We start from the raw sequence: 20,748 nt of genomic DNA on the forward strand, positions 1-20,748 counted from the left end.
CATTAAAATCAGCAATAAACTAAATTAATTTATTTGTTTCGTAATAAGATGACCTCATAAGATGAATTCTTAAAAGCTGTTATGCTGTCTGTCACTTTTCATTTATATAGTCTTTAGTTTCTTAATCCATTCTTTTTGTCCTTTTATAGACAGTATTTAAGATTTTTACATGCTATTGGTATATGTGCAGTCTCTTGTTAAGAAAAAAATATTGCATGCTTCCAGGACCTACTGAAGAGTTGAACATGAAATTTTACAATAATTGTAAGATAAATGGATAGTGCTAAGATGTGTTGTTGAATTTTATGCATTGTTTTGCTGACTTATGTGTAGGCCTTCTAAGTTATCGATTTTTATGTGTCTTTATGTTTTGCACTTTGTCTGTGTTGATGGCCAGCTTCATCTAATATTGTAAGAGCATAGTTAAATGGATTGAATTAGGAGTATTCATCGTCTAGCTCCAGACGTGGTGTGACGTTGATTTGTCTGCTTTGGTGTGTGTCTTTCAAGGTTATGTAATACCGAGATAGTTAGCCAAAATCATGCTTTCCTGTTCAAAGAACTATCACAGAATTGTGTTGGGCCTTTACAAAATTGGTATATTTGAACCAAACTTGAGCAGAACTTCCCATGATTGTGTTCTTTAACTCCCCTTTTACATTTGCGAATGAGCTATATTATGTTGTTTGTATGTCTTTACACATATTCTTAAATGAGGCATTTTTTCTAAACCTATTTTGTTGTAATTTTTTTTTTTCAGATAAATTAAATAAATATATTTGGTTTGTATATAAAGTTTACAATATGTTGTAGAAATTGGATTTGAGCGATTAAGACGTCCCTGGTCCCTTACTACAGTGTTTTGTTTTTATTTCTAGTAAGGAGTTTAATGATACACTTTACTAAATGACATTTATTTTTTAAGTTTTTTTTTTGTATAAACAAATGGCATGAATGATACAAACTGTTGGCGTTTTGACAATGTTCAGTTGCATTTGAAGCCCCAAGATCAGTTGTTTTCATTTATTTATATACAGTGTATTAGTATATATGTAATACATTATAGGCGAGTTCAGATATGTTGTGTGAAATAAAAGTGATCGTGTAGCAGTATCACTGTAATGTTGTTGTTTCAGAAAACTTGTCAGGTTTAAGACCATTGTGTGTTGTTTGTAGGTAACCTAAAATTGCTACTATCAATTAGGTATTTCACAGTGTTATTTTCAGTCATAGAGGCAGGTAGGTCCTAATCACGTTCCTGGAGATTCTACCTTCCTCCGAGTTTTTCTTAACTCACAAGCATCTTCGGTCCCACGCCAGAGAGGTTATGGCGATTTGCTCTAACCCCTCAGACCATGAGCGGTTATAAGCTTGACAATTGACAAGTTCCTCGAACTGCTGTACAGATTTTATTCACTTCGGCATATTTAGCTAAATACTTAGCTAAAATGATGAGATGCTGAGAAGCAGAGATGTGGCGTCCAATTTGTTTTGATCATCAGAAGAGAATGAAGTCATCAAGTCTTCTCATCACATAATTACTTGTGACTGGTTTATGAAATTTTTTTTTGGTAAACTTTTTCATGGAGTTGTCCTACAATAACAAGTAGAACAATTGTATTTCATCAAGAAAACAAACATTTTACAACAATTTTTTTGTGAGAAAACAAGCGCATTAAATATGAAGAAATGTAAAACAGCCTGCACGTTTTTATTTATTTTAATGATTGAGTTAATTGACAAACATTGTAATGATATTCTTGTTAGTGACAGCTTTAGTACACTAATGTGGTCAACAGCACAAACAGTTTTGAACTATTCTAATTGACCAAGCCATGCTAAAGTGAGGCAAAACAAATGAACTGAAATAAAGAATTCTGATTTTGATTTTTGTCTTGAAATATGAAGTATTAATCTGAAGCATTCAATCCTTGTTTTTGATGTAAGTGGCTTCTACTAGTACTGAAGTTAGTTATAATACGATGCCAGTGTAAAACCTTAGGGAGACTAAAAGATTTTTTTCCAAATACCTACTTATTACTGTATATACAGAAGATGCTTGAATGAATAAAAATCTAATGTCACCTTTTTACACTTTGCGAAATGTACTTAAGATCCTAATGTAATCCTCTTAACACATTATTTGAAAAATTTTTAAGAATCAGCGAAAAAGCAATATTTTTACTTTGTGATCATATTTCAGCATGGTCTATAGAGGTACTGCGTCAACACTGTTATTGAGTTAAATCCCACATTATGTACAAATAAATTAGAAAGAAAGCTTTTATAGTTACTTCTTTTTTTTAAATCTTTATTGAGTGAAACTAAGGACTTGTTATGTTCTATGTGGTGGGTGAATTAGTCTTTCCTATTGTTAAGCAAGTATATTTCTTGTTTTATGTTAAACATGTTTATTACTCTGTATTTGTTTGTAAAAATCTATTATAAAGAGTATCATATAAAAGTTATGTAAAATGAAATGCTTTAACATTGATGAAAGGGTAAAAATTACTCATCAATTTATTCTTCAGCCAGCAGAATTTGAAATACCTATTTCGGGTTTGAATTTTGTAGAAAGAACATTTTAATTGCTATAAGACAGTAAATTAACAAAACATTTGTCAATAAAAATTATGTTAATTATATGTTATTGTAATAACACTGAACCTTTTTAGAAACACAATGATGAAATGACTTACTTGTTACAATGTCACAGTGGACGTGTATATTGCCTTGTTAATCTTATACTTTATGTACTAGAAATAATTCGTTGAACTGGTGGGCGTTCACACGAAAGTCAGATGGTGGCATTATCCATTTAAATGATCGCAAGTGCTTTTTAAATGATTACAGCTAATTTGCAAGGCTCAAATTTTACATGAGAGAAAAAGTAATGCGATAAATTGTCCCTCTATTGACATTTGGTGATGGTGTATGTTTAGTACATTTATATATGTTTGTTTTCTGTGTATATAGATGTGTGTGTCAGATATGTGTGGTTTTTACTATGATGTATTATGGAGATGTACATGTATACTATTTTTACTTATTTATGATTTATCCAACTTAACTTTTCTGCCATTAGTATTTATCTTTACTGTTAATCAAATTTATTTGAAACAAAACAATGGGTCTCGTAATTTGTTATCTAGGTAAATTGGGGGGGGGGGGGGATTTTTTCTTGTTCGGATCTGGTGGTACCTTTTTGCCTTTATTTATTACAAAAATAAAACAGTGGACGAGCAGTGGATGTGTAAGTTTTATGGTATAGAATATCTGTTTTCAATAACTATTGTTGCAACATAGTATTGCTAACTTATTATAACTGCTAGCACAACAAATTATGGTTTGTGATAATAGTTCAGAGATAATATAGAAAGATTTTTATGTAAAAATTTGGCACATGCAAGCATTCCTATGTATTGAATGACAGAAATTAACATAATAGATAATGTTTATACACTTTAATTGTATCATGGAATTATAAAAAGGCTGAATTCTTGATTTATGACCATTAAATTTTTGTCGCAGCAATCTAAAAACATTTACTGAAAGTTGTGCGTTTTTGGAGTTTCTACAAGGTTGGTTGTGTTAGATCTTTATAAGATACATTGATATGGATTTATATAATCCTGGCTTGTGTATCATATATGATTTTCATAATGGCATTGTGTTAGATGTACTATAATCATACATGCATTGGTGTATAGTATAATACTAATGCAATTGGTTATAGAATTACATAAATGCATGTGTATGATATATAACATATATGGCAGGTAGTATGGATATTTTTATATGGATATATACATGTGTAGGTTAGGATATAACTGCATGTTTGTTATGGATATAAAACATGGCATGATAGTTGATATGGGATAGAAAAATGAATGTGGTATATGGATAGTATAATCATGCATGCATTGTATTATGGAGTTATGTTTTATTAACTTGCATGTATTTGTGATGGATATATACTGCATGATTGTGTATGGATATTTTTTTTGTATATGGATTTAACTGTGATAGAATATATAACTGCAGGCATTGTAATATGGATATAAAACTGCAGTGTATGCGATATATGGATATTATAACATGCATGCATTGTATATGGAGTAGTATAACATGCATGTTCGTGGTGTATTATGGAGATATAAGATGCATCGTGTATTGGTATATGTTATTGATACTGTGATGTATGATGATGGATATTTATAACTGCGATGTATTGTATTATGGTATAATGATAACATGCAGTGTATTTGTATATTCGATAGTTATAACATGGCATGTGATTGTGATATGGATATATTTAACATACTATGCATTGTATTGGATAAGGTGTAATATTATGCGATGCATTGTATATGATATATCCGGTATAACTAACATGTATTGTATATGGAATATAGTACATACATGCATTGGATATGAGATATATAACACAACATTGTATATGGATATATAACATGCATGTATTGTATATGCGTTTTAAAGATACATTTGTACATAGATTAAGCATTAGTACTTGTTTTGTTACAAAGTGATATAATTGCTGTTTTGTATTATTTGATTTGTGAAAAAGGTAAACAAATTTTCATTGTAAAATGTTTTTAAAAATGAAGTGTCTAAATAAAGATCAAAGTGTTGTTGTTTTATGAAGGCCAATTACTGTAATAGTTATTTATTGTATTGTGGAGGTCACTGTTTCAGCTCCATAACCACTGGGCCATAAAGGTAGGTCACTAACAAAAACTTAGAACATATTCATTTTATCCCTTGGGAAATCGCTGAAGGCAATCGATGCTTCCCAAACCTGCAAGTTTGTCAATGTATTCAATGCACATTAATCAGTAAAAGCTATTTTAGCAAAAATATAAACATTACTGTTTGGAAGGCAACTCAAGGTATCTATCTACCAAAATACATGAGACATCAGTCAGTAAAGTGTTAAACTCTATTTTTCAGTCTCTTGACCTTGATCTCCTCCACCCACAGTTATAATACCAACCAAAACATTTACCTACCAAATAAGAACGACATCAGTCAATAGATAAAGGCTGTATGAGCAAAAGTGCAAAAATCAGTTTTAGCATTGGAGACCATTGACATAAGTGTCAGACTGTCCCATTACTTAACCCCGAGTTAGAGGACTACCCAAACTATCTTCCTCTTTATTACGAGACATTAGCAAATAAAACAAAAGCTGTATGAACAAAAGAATAACAAGGAACATCGCAATGCGATGAACCAGGATTCTTTCAGGCAAACTTATTTCCAGAAGCTTTGTCATTGAGTGGCATTTGTTTAATTGAACTGATTTTAGGAGGAATTATGGGCTTTTTTAATATTCCTCAAACAAAAAATATTGAGAAATGTCTATGTATGTTGTCTATTCGCTTTTTTTTTCCCAAATGTTTTTAGAAAGGTAAACAGTACTTTATTTTTGCTTAATTTTTGCATTTTTGCGTCTCTTGTCATTTTCTTTTGTCAACAATATTGGCGTTGTGGTGTTTTGTGCGATATCAAGAAAGTATGTTACAATTTTAAAAAAATACTTGAATGATGTCTTGGAAGAAACATGGGATTTAGTTGAGCGCCAGGGCACTTGATGACAAAGCTTCTGTGAAAGTTTGGTCAAAATCCATTGAGAAATGTAGGAGAAGTTGCGCACTGTAGAAATTGTTCACTATATATTCTGTATAAGGAAAAAAATATACAAAGGCCATAATTTCGGTTCAACTATTATCCAATCACAAACCCCGACAATATGTGCCAGGCACTTGATAACAAAGCTTCTAAGAAAGTTTGGTCAAAATCCGTTGAGAAATGTGGAGGAGTTGAGCACAGAAGAAATTGTTCTCTATATATTCTGTATAAGGAAAAAATATACAAAGGGCCATAATTCGGTCAAATATATCCAATCACAAAACCCAACAATATGTGCCAGGCACTTTGATAACAGCTTCTAAGAAAGTTTGGTCAAATCCGCTTGAAAAATGTAGGAGGAGTGCGCACAGAAGAAATTGTTCACTCTATATTTTATATAAGGAAAAAAAACAAGGGCATCCCCCCCCCATAATTAGGTCAAATACTATACCAATTGCAAACCCTGCAATATGTGTCAGGCACTTTGATGACAAAGCTTCTGAGAAGTTTGGTTCAAACCCGTTGAGAAAAATGTAGGAGGAGCTTGCGCACAGAAGAAATTGTTCACTATATATTTATATAAGGAAAAAAACAAAGGGCCATAATTAGGTCAAATATTATTCTAATCGCAAAAACCCCGACAATATGCGCTCAGGCACTTGATGAAAAGCTTCTGTGAAAGTTTGGTCAAAATCTGTTGAGAAATGTAGGAGGAGTTGCGCACAGAAGAAATTGTTTACGCCGGGCCATACGGCTCCCGCGCCGCCCGCCCCGACATACCTCAATCTAATAACCAGTTTTTTCCTTCGGCTAAAACCTGGTTAAAAATCTGTTTTAAGCACAGTGACCTTGACAAAAGTAACAGGGCCATAAAGGTATTTTCTAACCTAAGTGAAAAAGAAATTCGTCAAGAATAAAGCTATAATAACTAAACTATCACTAAAGTGATTTACCCCCTCAGGATGCTTCGAAATTGATGGAAGTTATAAACAGATACCTTAGTAAAGAATGAATAGAGTTATGTTCTGGCAATTAAAATAGTTGTGGTTTTATGTTGCATTTCCTTCAATGTGGTTGGACAATGAATTACTTCTGTATAAGTCAGAAAGGTTAACCGCATTGAGCATGAATTCTAACATTAGTTTTTTAGTTATGCACCGGACAATGGGAAAGGAACAAAGGGAAATAACTCTACAAAATATGAAGGATGAGTTACTGGTTATTGTATCACTGCACTTCCTCTTCATTTCGGGCTTGCTCACATTGTATGAAGTTTTGTATTTGAATTCCAACAACTAAGTTTTCAAGTTATGCCACTGGACAAAAAGTTAACAATGGGCAATAACTGTAACTAGTCAAAATAGAGTTATGGTTCTTCTGCACTGCACTTCATCTCACTGCCCTTGACCATTGTATGAAGTTTCATTGAATTCCAAACATTAATTTTCAAGTTATTCACTGGACATTAAAATGTAACAAAGGGCAAAAACTCTTAAATGAGTCAAGAATATACTTACCATTGTATGAAATTGTATTGAATTCCGAAAAGTACTTTTCAAGTTATGCTCTGGACAAGAAAAAAGCAATGGAAAAGTAACAAAGGGCAGTTACTAAATAATTACTCTAGACAGAGTTATGGTTATTGTGCACTGCACTTCCTCTTAATGTGCTTGACGATTGTATGAAGTTGTAGTAAATTCCAACTAGTAGTTTTCAAGTTATGCTTCCGACAAGGAAAAGAAACAAAGGGCAGTAACTCTGTAATAAGTCTTGTGTACTGCACTTCCTCTCAATGTATTTGACCATTGTATGAAGTTATATTGAATTCCAACCGTTATGGTCCGGACAAAAGAAAGCAATGGAAAAGTAACAAAGGGCAAGAAATCTGAAATTACTCTAGAGTTATGATTCTTGTGCACTGCACTTCCCCTTATTGTGCTTGATCATTGTATGAAGTTGTTTTGAATTCCAACCAGTAGTTTTCAAGTTATGCTCCGGACAAGAAAAAGTAACAAAGGGCAATATCTCTGTAATTAGTGAGATTGAGTTATGGTTCTTGTGCACTGCACTTCCTCTCAATGTGCTTGACCATTGTATGAAGTTGTATTGAATTTCAACCATTAGTCTTCAAGTTATGCTCCGGACAAGGAAAATGCAACAGACATCTGGACCGACCGACCTACCAACCGACCGGGTGACTCCTATATACCATCCCCCACCCCCAAAACTTCGTTTCGGGGTATAACAAGCCTTGACTCAGGTGGTTGAGGTTGGCTAAAATTAAACCTGTTGTCTCAAGCCTTGCTTACAATTTAAGTGATGGAGGTTACAAGAGGAAAGCATCAGTGACACAATCATCTATTCCCACACAGTATTTTGTCACAAGGAGAGCAAGTTCCTGTGCCAGCTTGGCAGCACCAAGCCCTTCTCTGCTTGCAGGCAAATTGATGATACATTTATCATTTTCTCCATGTACCATCTCATTTTCAGGTATATCAGAAGTTCCACTGGCTTCATCCCCTTTGACTGTGTGTAGTTATATGTTAGACATTGATGTCTTCAGACTGACTCAGTCACACAATTTGTTCAATAGGTTCATCATTAGATTTTATGCACATGTTAAGGCTTAAAAAAGCATTTCTTGTTTTGTTGTGTCTATGACTCTAACTTGAGGTCTACTAATACTGCACAATTGAAGTTTCGAATATTTTGCAAATTATTTTTAAGATTATGATTAATACATGGAAAGTACAAATGCGGCCACAAGCCACGCTAGTGCTGTAGCATGTATGACTAACAGTGATAAACATAAATTGTTATCTTTTAATATCCATTTTGATAAATACATGTATATGGTAAAAACAACAACTCTGCTACAGATAAACATTAATGGCAGACAGGATATTCGAAAACACTGGGGACACTTTGATGATAGATTGAACACACCAATTCATTCATATCTATTTAACTGTACAAACTATCTGATTTACTTTTTTTACCAAGTCCAGGAAAGACCTGGTTAAAATACTGAAAATTTTACGCTTGTTATTAAATTATATACGAGCTTTCCACATCAAAGGTAGCACATTATTTCATATTAAGCATACATTATAGTGAATCACAGCTTTAATTCAAAACTTACATGGAATCACTTTACCAATATCCTTAATTGTAAAACATCACAGTTTCATATACATTTTGAAAAAAATGTGTTTTCTTCCTGAATCCAGATTTTATAATTATATACCTTAAGTACAAATAGTGAATCTTAAAGGTAGGTAATTTTGCAGTTTTCCTCTGCAATTGAACAGCTCTGTTAGTTTCAAATCATGGTTGTGGTGTCGGTAGTTTTTACTCCAAATCACGGCAGTAAGCCACATTGAATTCACCAGAGCACAGTTCAGCCACAGCATCCTTCCTGGGCAGACTGACAAACAGTTTACCAGTACTAGTTGCCTTCACTTTCCGAGGAACTGAAAACTTCTGTGCATAAGAGCAGTGTAACAGTGCGAATGACCGTAAAAAAGATTTCATGATCAATCACAACAAATGAGACCTGCGCCATACAGGAATCGAACTCCGGTCGCCCAATTCATCACTCTACCTATTGAGTTAACCAGATGGCTGCAATAGGTTTCAAATCAAAGTTGACATGAATGTATATATTGATGAGAGCGCAGTAAATCTGAAATGCCATGCGGTAAGAATGGAAGTTGAAATTTCCAAAAAAAAGGTTAACCACAAAGAAGACGGGCGGACAGCAGGTCATACAGACAGTTCTATTATATATATACCTTCCTAAGGGAAAATCAAATATTCTATTTCATCAAACAACTAGCACATCTATATATAAACAGTTCATTCTATTTTGAATCAGTTTTAATCTTTGTATAGCCATAACTTAACTGTACCATCATCACTACATGATGCTAACAGATTCTCCTTTTTAGGATTCCAAGCTACAGAGTTAACATCCTGGTCGTGTGCCTGTGTTACAGTTACAGTTAGACTATAAGATGGCTGATTATAATCTGAGCCATTAACCTCCTTAAACACACGAATACAATCATCTCCACATGCTGTAACTATTCTATCAGTTAAACATGACCAATCTACATCAAATATTGAGCGGTTATGATATCCTGATAGGGTACACACACACTTCCATGTACCATCTTTTCCAGTAGTCTGAACACCTTCTTTATTACCAGGCATGTACTCCTGCCATATTTTCACTGTTTTATCATCACTCACTGACGCAAGTCGACTTCCACTTTTATCAAAACAAACTTTCCATACTGTTGACTCATGGGATTCTAACGTAGCAAAACATGTCCAGTCATCAATTTCTTCTTTGTATAGTTTGATTGTGTCATCATAACTACAAGAGGCAAGAATCTCTTTGTTTGGATGCCATGTGCAGTGTTTAACATCTTGTGTATGTGAGCTCAATACACTGGCACATTCATAATCTTCATCTTCTGTCACTGCAATATAAAATTTAATGCAAAAAGCTGGTGATAACAAAGTCAGCTGCTTTATATTGTTATAAGTTATAGACAATCCTTAAACCATATCTAAATATGATCAGACAGCTACACACATTAATGCATGCATGAACTGTCAGTGTCACAATTAGGTTTTGCAAAATGTAAAGTGGACTCAACAAAAAAGACTTTAAATGATAAGATTATGAGATACAATGTATTATTAAAGCACTTACCTTCCCATATCCATACACTCTTATCTCTACTACAGGTTGCTAATAAACTGCCAGTACATGCCCAGGCCACAGCCTTTACTTCATTCTCATGACCTTCTAGTGTAGCTATACATTCAAACTCTCCTTCTTTACGACTCCAGATACAAATAGTAGCATCAAAACTTGCACTAGCTAGGTAGTTACCACACGGTGACCAGGAAACATGTCTACAATAATAAGTGACCTGTATTTACTATCTTAACAAAAAAGCCACAATGATCTTCTAGAGACTATAATAATTTCTTCAACACATAGGTTAGTCATATTCAAGGTCATTCACAGTCATATTTAGATTTCTCAAATTTAAATTCACATGTGGATCAAATTTGAAAACTAAAACTTACTACAACTATTTCTGAATGTTGATTCATTCCCCAAATCTATGTTCCAGAATTTGGTTTGTAGTTTTATTGTGTAGTTTCACACAATGAAACTTAAATATGTTTTCCTTAAAGAAGTCTATATTCATGGAAATAAAGTAGTCCCCAAGGCGGGCCAATTTGACATCAGGAAGCCATAACATGTGTTCTGCAAATATTCTCATTATAAGTAATATTTCTGCAAAAACAGTTTTAATATCTTTCTATCAGTTCAAAAGATACAGAGCAGACACTAAATTTTGAAATCCATACAAAATGACCAAGTGTGACCTTGACCTCAGAAAGGTCAAACCTGTGCTCTCATTTCAGCTAAGTAGTTTTAATTTCCTTCCACCGGTTTAAAACATACAGACTGGCCAAAAATTGCTTACAAGACAGATGGATGTAGGACCAGTATATAACAATATTTTTTCCGATGTATAATAAAAAGGGACATAACTAAAGAGTTGTGAAACATGACCAACTAAGCTCAACCCTTCATATTCACTAAATGTTTAAACTTTTAACCTGTACTATGTTCATAAAGATAAATTTATAGTTAAGAACATTTTGTAAGATTAAGAAACAAAGAAAGCATAACTTTCTCAAAATGAAAATGTTGTAAAATTTGGCCATCTGTGGTAATATGTGATATATTCAAATTTTGAAATTAAAACCTGCTCTGGTTTTAAAGAAATAGAAGAAAAATAAAGATATAACACATGGCCATAGAGACAGGATAAACTGATTCTTATATAGCAACCTCAAAAACTTATGTTTGCTGAGTTCTCGACTTTCCTCATAAAAACAGTACTACATTGCTAGTGTATAAATTAATATATCATTTTGGTGTTCATACCTTATAGTTCTTTGATGACCTTCAGACAGCACAGACTTGCAGACCCATACCTCCCCTTCCTGACCCCAAACTCTCACTGTCTTATCCCCACCACAAGAAGCAAGCAGTGTACCGGTAGGGTTCCAGGCTACACACCACACCTGGTCATCATGTCCTTCCAATACTTGTAAGTTTGTCAATGATTCCATTCTGTATGGCTAAATAAAAAAGATAAAAAAACATTTGTCTTCATTTTTGTACACTGAAAAACATTTCAATCTTAAAGTAAACAGCTTTACATAGTTATAAGCTTTTATGAAATAGACTATAATAATAAATACAAGAAAAAAATATGAATAACCCAAATATGGATATGTTATACTCAAGTTTAGGTGAGGAAACATATTGAAAAAATATTTTTAAAATTATTCAAAAATAACTGCATTTTTGTATGCAAGTACCATTTGCAAACCACATGGTATATATGTACATGTTGTTTTAATGTAAAATGATAGATTTTATTTATTGAATTTCATAATGTTTTTTGTGATAGTTTTAGTTTGAGGTTGGAATAAAAATAATCTAATCTATGACAGTCCAAGTCACAGACACTTGGGGTTTAAACCCAGCCTACATTTCCCTTAACATTTATTTTTGACAACCAAGACAATTCTTATTTGTATTTTTTTAACTGCAAATAATATAACTAAGTTTGATGGATAGTTGTTTAGCTAATAGTATACTTATTATTCAATACTTTTATTACAACAGAATGTTGTACATAACAATTTGTTGAGAATGAGGGTGGAGGGGGAACAGGTGCAAATCACATCATCAGTAAGATGAATCAAGTGGGGACTTTATCTCATTCATAAACCTGTTTTTTAAACAAATTCATTCATGCATACTAAAAAATACCAGATACTTTATTTAAACTTTATGATAATGGATTTCTTTTTAAAAATCATGTGGCATGTAAATTACTTCATGAATTTTGATGCAGGTTACAGGTCAAACAAACAGGACTTTTCAGCCCAAACTAAATCTGCAACAGTACAAAAAATCGGTCCCAAGACATTTCACTATGACCGACATAAACTATAACATTAACAAGCCCGTAACATCTGCAGTCTTCGAAATTAACGCCAGTCCGAGGCCCGAGGCCACTAAATTTAGCATTGGTCTGGTGATTATTGCAAGGTTGGTGGTCCGACAGGCCAGTAGATTTTTGGCAATGCAAATATATTATAAGAAAAATTCATCAAAATAATGAAGCAGGGCTCTCTAAAATACTGTTTTTTTTTGCAAATGAAACCCATCAATTCTGTCCTAAATGTTCAAAATACAGCGAGAGATGTCTAAATTTTATTGAGTAATGGAGACCGCCATTTTTTTTCTTGGATATTTTTCGTACCGCACCGTACAGTTACGGAAATTAAACCATTGTTTATTATGGTCTATATTTACCTATGATTTTGTTATTATTGAGTTAAGTAAATATTTTGTGTGAAAGTGATTCGTTTGAAGCAAATTGCATTGTTCATGTTCAATTCTAGTCAATTTAGCCTAAACATTTGGTCTTCATAGATTTTTCAAAGCTGTCAACATACATGTATGGCCCAGAATACAAGAAGTATTATGCTTCTTTCAAAATTATCAAGGGAAGCATGATAAAATGTTTTCCTTTACCCATCGAATTATTACCTATCTGAATGTATTTGGTCCGGCTAAAAATCAACAGGTCCAGTAAGATTTGAAATTTTACTGGCCCGAATGTCCTGTGCTTTTTAAAGTTTTTCGTGAAGACTGCATCTGATATCTTGGACTATGTCATATGGGCGCCACCATTTTCAAATCAATGTCACTCAATGTATTCCGATAACGGAACAATTGCAACTTTTCGGTTTAATAATAATGGTTGAGGGGTTCCATGTGAAATACGGAAGCAGTGTATGAAATACCAAATGACAACTTTAAAAATAAAACTGAAAATGTAAAATAAAATATGAACAATTATTTTAACTGACTACCTCGTTCATAGGTATATTGCCTAATTTCCTACCAGGAAGTCAAAGGCTGGGATCGCAAAGGGAGCGGGGGCTTCTGCTTGCCCGGCTATAGACTACTTGGGTATATTTAAAAGGAAACCAAATAAAAAACAATTAAAGAATATATTAATTAATTTATAGAATTCTATGCCTATCAATGAAATTTCAGAGTCAGTTCTAGTGGGGACCAGCCAGAACCATTTTCAAAGTAACTCAATGATAATAGACTTGGTATTTCGATAAAGAAACAATCACCACCTTTCAGATTAATATTTATCGTCGAGTGTTCCGATTGGTAACAGAAGCGGTTCATGAAATACCGAATGACAGTTGACACAGGTTTTTAAAATGGAAAAATGAACAATTTTTTAGCAGACTTCCTTGTTCCTGTCTAATTTCATATTATTATAAAAGATGATTAAAAAAATCTGAAATATTTAGATATTGTTGCGATTTTGTAAAGAGCCAATATATCTGGGTACAAAAAATCTTGGCTAGTTTTGTACGAAATTTCTTGGGGACGAAATGACTCGAAATCAATGTGGACAAGGGTGGAGCGAGTCCGGGGTCTGTGATTCTTTATGAACTAATGAGCAACATACAGACACCCGCAATCAAGATTACCTGGTTCACCACCAATCTCCAATAGTGTATATATACGGCTAGTAAGTTGTAACTGTTATTTTGTACACACTGCTATCAGCAGCAAACTCCTTGTCCTTTTTCGCAACTTCTCGGCTTTTTTTATCTGCGAAATGGTCCGAATGCTTCAACAAACTAATCGACGGTCTCCGGTTTCCTGTCTGTTTCCCGAAGTTTAAAAAAAAGAGTAGTACGTTTTACTGCTACAAGCTGTATGCCTCTAGATGAGCCAAAATATTTAAAGGAAATTAAACTTGAGAAAAATGTACTAAGATTTTGAGAAAAAATAATTCTTACAGTACGTGCGATTTTTCAGTAATCATCATGTTTAGGCCTTACTTCCTTTGTTCATTATACAATACATGCATTTCACTTTTAAATACATTTTCAGAATTTTCATAAAAATAACATGAATATCGAGGCATATGCTGCTTTAATCCATATTGAACGCTTCAGGACCGGAATGCATACAAATTCGAAGGAAATTTTGTTAGACTTTTCTAAAGCGCATGAACGCGCACCACGTCATGTCCGGCTCCTTACCAAACTCAATCATTAGGAACTCGTGCATGCCTGTCTCAAGTCTTTCCTAACAAACAGGCTACATGTTGTTGACCGCGCTGTGTCTAATTCAGATTAAGTCATCGGCGGGGTCCAGCAAGGTAGTGTACTGGGCCCGATACATTTCTAGCCCTCATAAAAACCTAACAACACAAGTGTCATATGAAACTAGATTCTTTGCCGCGACGACCACAGGGACCCAGTACAGTGTTGGGATAGTGTAAAAAAGCAATTCTAGAAAAAAATATATACTGTAAATATAATGTCTATATATTATATATACAGTATATTTTTTTTTTCTAGAATTACTTTTTTACACTATCCCAACACTGTGCTGGGTCCATGTGCTCACATAAAAGCAAAATAGCACTTTAGGCTTCCTCAGAAGAAAGTTTTATGTCTCTGACATAAAGAAACGCGTATATACATCCTTGGTAATTTTCTCAACCATCCTTAGTTCATATACATAAAACCTTTAATATTGCAAAAATGTGACTATTTGATCATAGTCGAGCTCTGTGGTGACAACATTATTTGTGGTCCAACATTATTTAAAGCCAATAACTCCACGTTAGAAAATATGCTACTGTAACTGAGTTACGCCCCTTCCGTTAACAGAAATATCTACAGTAGTCTCTTGTATTTTTGAAAAAATTTCTTAAGAAATTAGTCATTATTGTTTTGCTTACAGTTTTTGCGATATTTCCAGATAATTTTGTTTCAAAAGTTTCTGTATTAATTAGATTTTTACTGTGTTCAAAAAGTATTCTTCTTGAGTTAGAAATTACGATGGACTGAAGTTTCAGTTTAAAATCATGCCAATATACATACTTGCAAAATCTTTTCTGTGAGATTTACATATACATGCACAACAGTTATGGTTTTCTCCGGACACCTCCTGTTGCTGTACAACAGTTATATAAGTTCAGATAAATTCATCTGTAAAACAAAATTGTGTATACATTTCCGCTAAAGCTATTTCGCTTTACACGAGGAATCCCTATATATTTCAATCCATGGTATATATATTTTAGGCAGTATCATACATTGTAGTTCTAGACTTAGGCATACATACGTTAGTTCTTAACTTAGCGGGACATTTACAGAACATTAATCCAATTTCCTTCTATATGATTTAGACCATATACGATTACTGTACCATATTTCTCATATAGCGCGCGCTCCAATTCTTTATATATCGGACTGCATAACTCTATTCATTGTTTTTCTTTTGTTTTTTTATGTCTTTGAATTTTTAAAGAAAATCTGGTTTTTGTGCCCCCACGTTAGTGGCGGGCATTTAGATTTACCCTTGTCAGTCCGTCCGTCCTTCCTTCCGTCCGTCCGTCCGTTCACTTTTGTGTCGCACGTAACTCAAAATGTATTTGACCTAGAGTCATGAAACTTTACAGGAATGTTGATCAGCATGTATAGTTGTGCACCTGGGTATTTTCGTCTGGATATTTTTAGTATTTTCAGAGTTATTGCCCTTGACTTAGTAAAATTTTGCAATTTTCAACTTGTGTCGCATGTAACTCAAAAAGTATTTGACCTAGAGTCATGAAACTTTACAGGAATGTTGATCAGCATGTGTAGTTGTGCACCTGGGTATTTCCGTGTGGATATTATTAGTATTTTCAGAGTTATTGCCCTTGACTTAGTAAAATTTTGCAATTTTCAACTTGTGTCGCATGTAACTCAAAAAGTATTTGACCTAGAGTCATGAAACTTTACAGGAATGTTGATCAGCATGTGTAGTTGTGCACCTGGGTATTTTCGTGTGGATATTCTTAGTATTTTCAGAGTTATTGCCCTTGACTTAGTAAAATTTTGCAATTTTCAACTTGTGTCGCACGTAACTCAAAAAGTATTTGACCTAGAGTCATGTAACTTTACAGGAATATTGATCAGCATGTGCAGTTGTGCACCAGGTATTTTCGTCTGGATTTATTTAGTATTTTTAGAGTTATTGCCCTTCACTTAGAAAATTTTTGCAATTTTCAACTTGTGTCGCAAGTTTCTCAAAAAGGATTTGACATAGTCATTAAACCTTATGGGCAGGTTGCTCAGCATATTTTAGATTTGCACCTGGGGTTTCGCTTGTGGATTTATCCAGTATTTGTGGAGTTATTTCCCTTGACTTAGTAAAAAGATTGACAGAACAGTGGCGCGGTGGGGGCACCCGTGTCCTATGGACACATTTCTAGTTTCCTTTAAAATTCCTGCCATTTTGTCCTTATTCATTTAAATACCAGATGGTAGTTCATATTCTCGTAGATTAGATAATATTTCAGGAATGGAAGCCTCGTTTTCACACAAAAAGTGTGTTTTCAACATTGACAAATTGACTTTACTTCATTTTTTTACCATTAAGCGATTGGAATTGAATGTCACGTATACTTATATCATTAATTCTTTAATAGTATATGCATTAAGTATTGACTTTTTCTTTTAATGAATATAAATATTTAGATTGTTTCAGTACTTGTGGTTTTCATACTCTCTCGTTGTAGTATAATGAAGATAAAAATTGTTGAGACAGAACAATTGTAGCTCTTTAAGTTAGGAATACTAGCAAATTTTCTTGAATCTTGTTTCATTCTTCATAAAATCAAATATTTTACTATGTAATTTCAAACTCAACGAAAAAGAAAGAAAAATGTTAGAAGAGGCAAATACCAATGAAGTTGGCCAGAAGTTGAAGTAAATAAATAAATATCGACGACTGGTCACCGAAATAAAATGAAATTGTTTATATTTCATGTTAAAAGTTAATTCAAATTTTAAATTCAACTAGCCAAACATAAGTCTACAATAAGGACCTCCGTAGACGAGTGTTTACTTTAAATCTTTTGATAGAATCCCTTTAGGAACCTACATTTTTCATGTGAGGAACCAGCCACCTTACGGAAAGTCTGTGGTCCCGCTCGTGACTGAAATAATGCACGAAGGGGTGTCTGTGGTCTTCCTCCACATATAAACCTTTAAAGTCGCCATTTGGCCTTTACAATGTTGGTGTGGCTTAAAAGTCAACAAAACAAACACGCATTGACATTCTTCTATACTGATTTTTTACATAGAACTAGATTCTTCTCTCTAATATGTTACTTACTGTGTAAAACTCAACAAAGAATTCGACATAAATTTAACGTATCACCTATTTTATTAAGTCTGATAGAAAGTATATACTTATTTCAAATTTTGGAAACACTTTTTTTATTTAAGTTGTCCGAATCACACAACTGACGGACTTTAACAAGGCCCTTGTATGTACATCCCTTAACATGTATTCTTGGACATCCCATTATAATCCAACTGTATGGTATGACAGTTGCTAATTTCTTGTACAGATTATAAGATTGAATATTGACATATGGCAATGCTACACAGTTGCTGGTTGTTTAACTTGGTTATTGCTACTTGTCAATTATTACTAGATCTTATGCCATCTGTTTGTTGCAATTTATAATTTCCTACTTTTAGTTGCAAAACGAGTCAGTAGGACCTAGCAATTACAAGTTGAAAACCGGTAACTTTATATTGATGCTTTGTTTGGTATAAGATATTAAATAGCAACTTTTAACACAAATTCCCAGAAATATACAGTTACGTTCAGCCAACGATAGTTACCGGAAATTTATTTTGCAGTGTTAGGAAAATTCCGTATACATGTAGTAGTTTATTCTTATGTACATTTTAGCACCATTAATATGCAGGACACTCATTTTTTCCCCCAAAAGAACGATTTTTCTGTGCGAAAATATTTTTTTCATAACGGTACTATCCAATGTAGGAAGGTACACACAATCTGTCATAATAACTCCTGTCGGATCGGCTAACATCAAAAAATTCTTTGGACCCCCCCCCCCCCCCCCAAAAAAAAAAAACAACAAACAAACAAAAAACAAAAAAACAAAACACAAAAAAAAACAAACAAAAAACAAACAAAAAACAAACAAAAAACACCAGGTTTGTTTTGTAACATGTATCATTTGATGACGTTGAGGCCATGCACCATATCACCCTGATTGTGTATATCACCCCGATTGTCTAGTGGTTCTTTATCAAGATTTTTCAAATCATATTTCAAGGTTTTAAATTGACCCTGCTTTTGGTGTACATAGAGAAATCAGCTTTAATAATTTAGGAAATATTTTAACTAGAAATTACGCAAAGTGGAAAATAATGATAACGGCAAGGATGGGATATGTACTGCAGTAGTAGAATCACTCGGTATTACCACATTCCATAAGAATGGAAGAAATGCCTATTCTAAGTTCCCCTAGAAGAAATGCCTATTCTAAGTGCCCCTAGAAGAAATGCCCTTTTTAATGCGTCTTGAGGAAATACCAATATCAAAACATGTGTCACATTTTAAGGCGTATAGCGTCTTTCCGTTTACTATCAGGTATTTAAACAGCCAAGCGCATCTTCTCTGACAGCCCTTGACTTCAGTACGAAAAATACGTATACCATGGTAAAAATGGACTTTATATATAGGAGTACATGTGCTTGCTGTATATTTACATATTTAATTTGACATTACTAACAAATACAAATATATTATTGTTAAATATCTCTGTAAACAAAGCAGCTAGAGTTTAATAACTTGTATGCAGTGACTGACATCATCAGCCAAATCGGTTAAAATGTAAACTAATAGTGTATGATTTTCAATTAGTTAATATACTTATTTGAAATTTACATCTTATAATCTGTATAAGGTCATAAAGCTAGACACAAGTATACTGAAATAAATTGTTTATATTATATGACATCTCAATTTTTTAAATGTGATATCTATTAGAGTTGTATTAAAATAACAGAGCTACTTGAAATGGACTTATAACCGGTTCAGCCATACGTTTTATTCCAATATATGCACAAATCTGACTAAAGTCACACCTCCCTGTGTTTTATATAAAACGTATGTTATTAAGGGGCTGATTACAAACAGATTGATACATGCATAACAGCTAATTTTTAATAAACCACATTCAAATGAGAAAGTTCAGTGTAAAGATGAATTCATAAACACATCCGATAAATAAAGAAAGAAATAGTATAGATTTAAAAAATAAACAACACATGAATCTAACCACAATGAAATGTGACATGTTCTTAGATTGTGTAGTTTACTGTAACAACAAGATTTGGTTAATATACGCATGATTCCATATATGGTCCTGAATTGTACATTTTCTGCATATCCTGCATATATTGATAACGGTGTGGGTCTGGTGCTGGGAATATATTTGTTCCTGCAGACGATGCAACATTTATTGCCGGTAACTGTGGTAATTGTGTCGGCGTCGGTATTGACGTCAGTGGAAATGACGTAGTTTGTGATTCCGGTGAATGACTAGATTCTCGGTAAAGTCCGTCATTTACGGAATGCACCGAACTGTCAGTTTTAAGAACTGGTCGGTGATTGTCAGGGAATGCCATTGAAAAAAGAGCTTCAGGATCACACACAAATTTATAAACATATCTTTCCCCGGCGACTTTCTGCATTATACCCTTCTCATAGTAATACCGTAATGATCTACTCAGTTTATCATAGTTCATGGCTGGTCTATTCTTTTGTATTCCCCATCTTCTTGCCACCTGCAAATATCAATATATAATTCTATACTTATTAATATGCGAGAGCCTTAACATTCTACAATACAGAACATATACATACTACAATAAAGTACTTCATCATTGAGAAAGTTCATTTGTGGAAGACAAATTGAAATCTGCAACATCTTTTAAATGTAAACGCTTGATGACGATATTTATATTTAATGAAATCATCAATTCCTATAAGTTTGTGGTAACTAATAGACATTAGATCTTTCACATGTAACCACATTTTAGTTTAAACCATTTGTTACTATAACA

General features: G+C 33.4%; 2 protein-coding genes across 3 annotated transcripts in view; both read right to left on the reverse strand.

Moving 5' to 3' along the window:
• Positions 1 to 8,455: 8,455 nt before the first annotated feature.
• Positions 8,456 to 14,403, reverse strand: LOC132748918 (probable cytosolic iron-sulfur protein assembly protein CIAO1 homolog). Of its 2 annotated transcripts, none has more exons than XM_060738598.1 (4): positions 14,284 to 14,403; positions 11,633 to 11,829; positions 10,376 to 10,581; positions 8,456 to 10,139 (listed from the first exon to the last, which is right to left on the reverse strand). In XM_060738598.1, exons 2-4 carry the CDS (start codon positions 11,818 to 11,820, stop codon positions 9,532 to 9,534), a joined length of 1,002 nt encoding a protein of 333 aa, XP_060594581.1. In that variant the 5' UTR covers positions 11,821 to 11,829; positions 14,284 to 14,403; the 3' UTR covers positions 8,456 to 9,531. The 2 variants fall into 2 exon arrangements, with proteins under 2 accessions (XP_060594581.1, XP_060594574.1); XM_060738591.1 differs by having other exon boundaries at positions 14,262 to 14,378.
• Positions 14,404 to 19,378: 4,975 nt separating this feature from the next.
• LOC132748826 (ETS translocation variant 1-like) overlaps positions 19,379 to 20,748 on the reverse strand; it is a 29,014-nt gene continuing 27,644 nt past the window's right edge. The window contains exon 10 of the mRNA XM_060738476.1: positions 19,379 to 20,469. Within this exon, the coding sequence (XP_060594459.1) occupies positions 20,020 to 20,469 (450 nt within the window). The 3' untranslated portion in view covers positions 19,379 to 20,019. The remainder of the gene's footprint in view (positions 20,470 to 20,748) is intronic.

The sequence above is a fragment of the Ruditapes philippinarum genome, unplaced genomic scaffold, assembly GCF_026571515.1.
Source record: "Ruditapes philippinarum isolate M1 unplaced genomic scaffold, ASM2657151v2 ctg535_1_1_1_1, whole genome shotgun sequence".
NCBI lineage: Eukaryota > Metazoa > Mollusca > Bivalvia > Venerida > Veneridae > Ruditapes > Ruditapes philippinarum.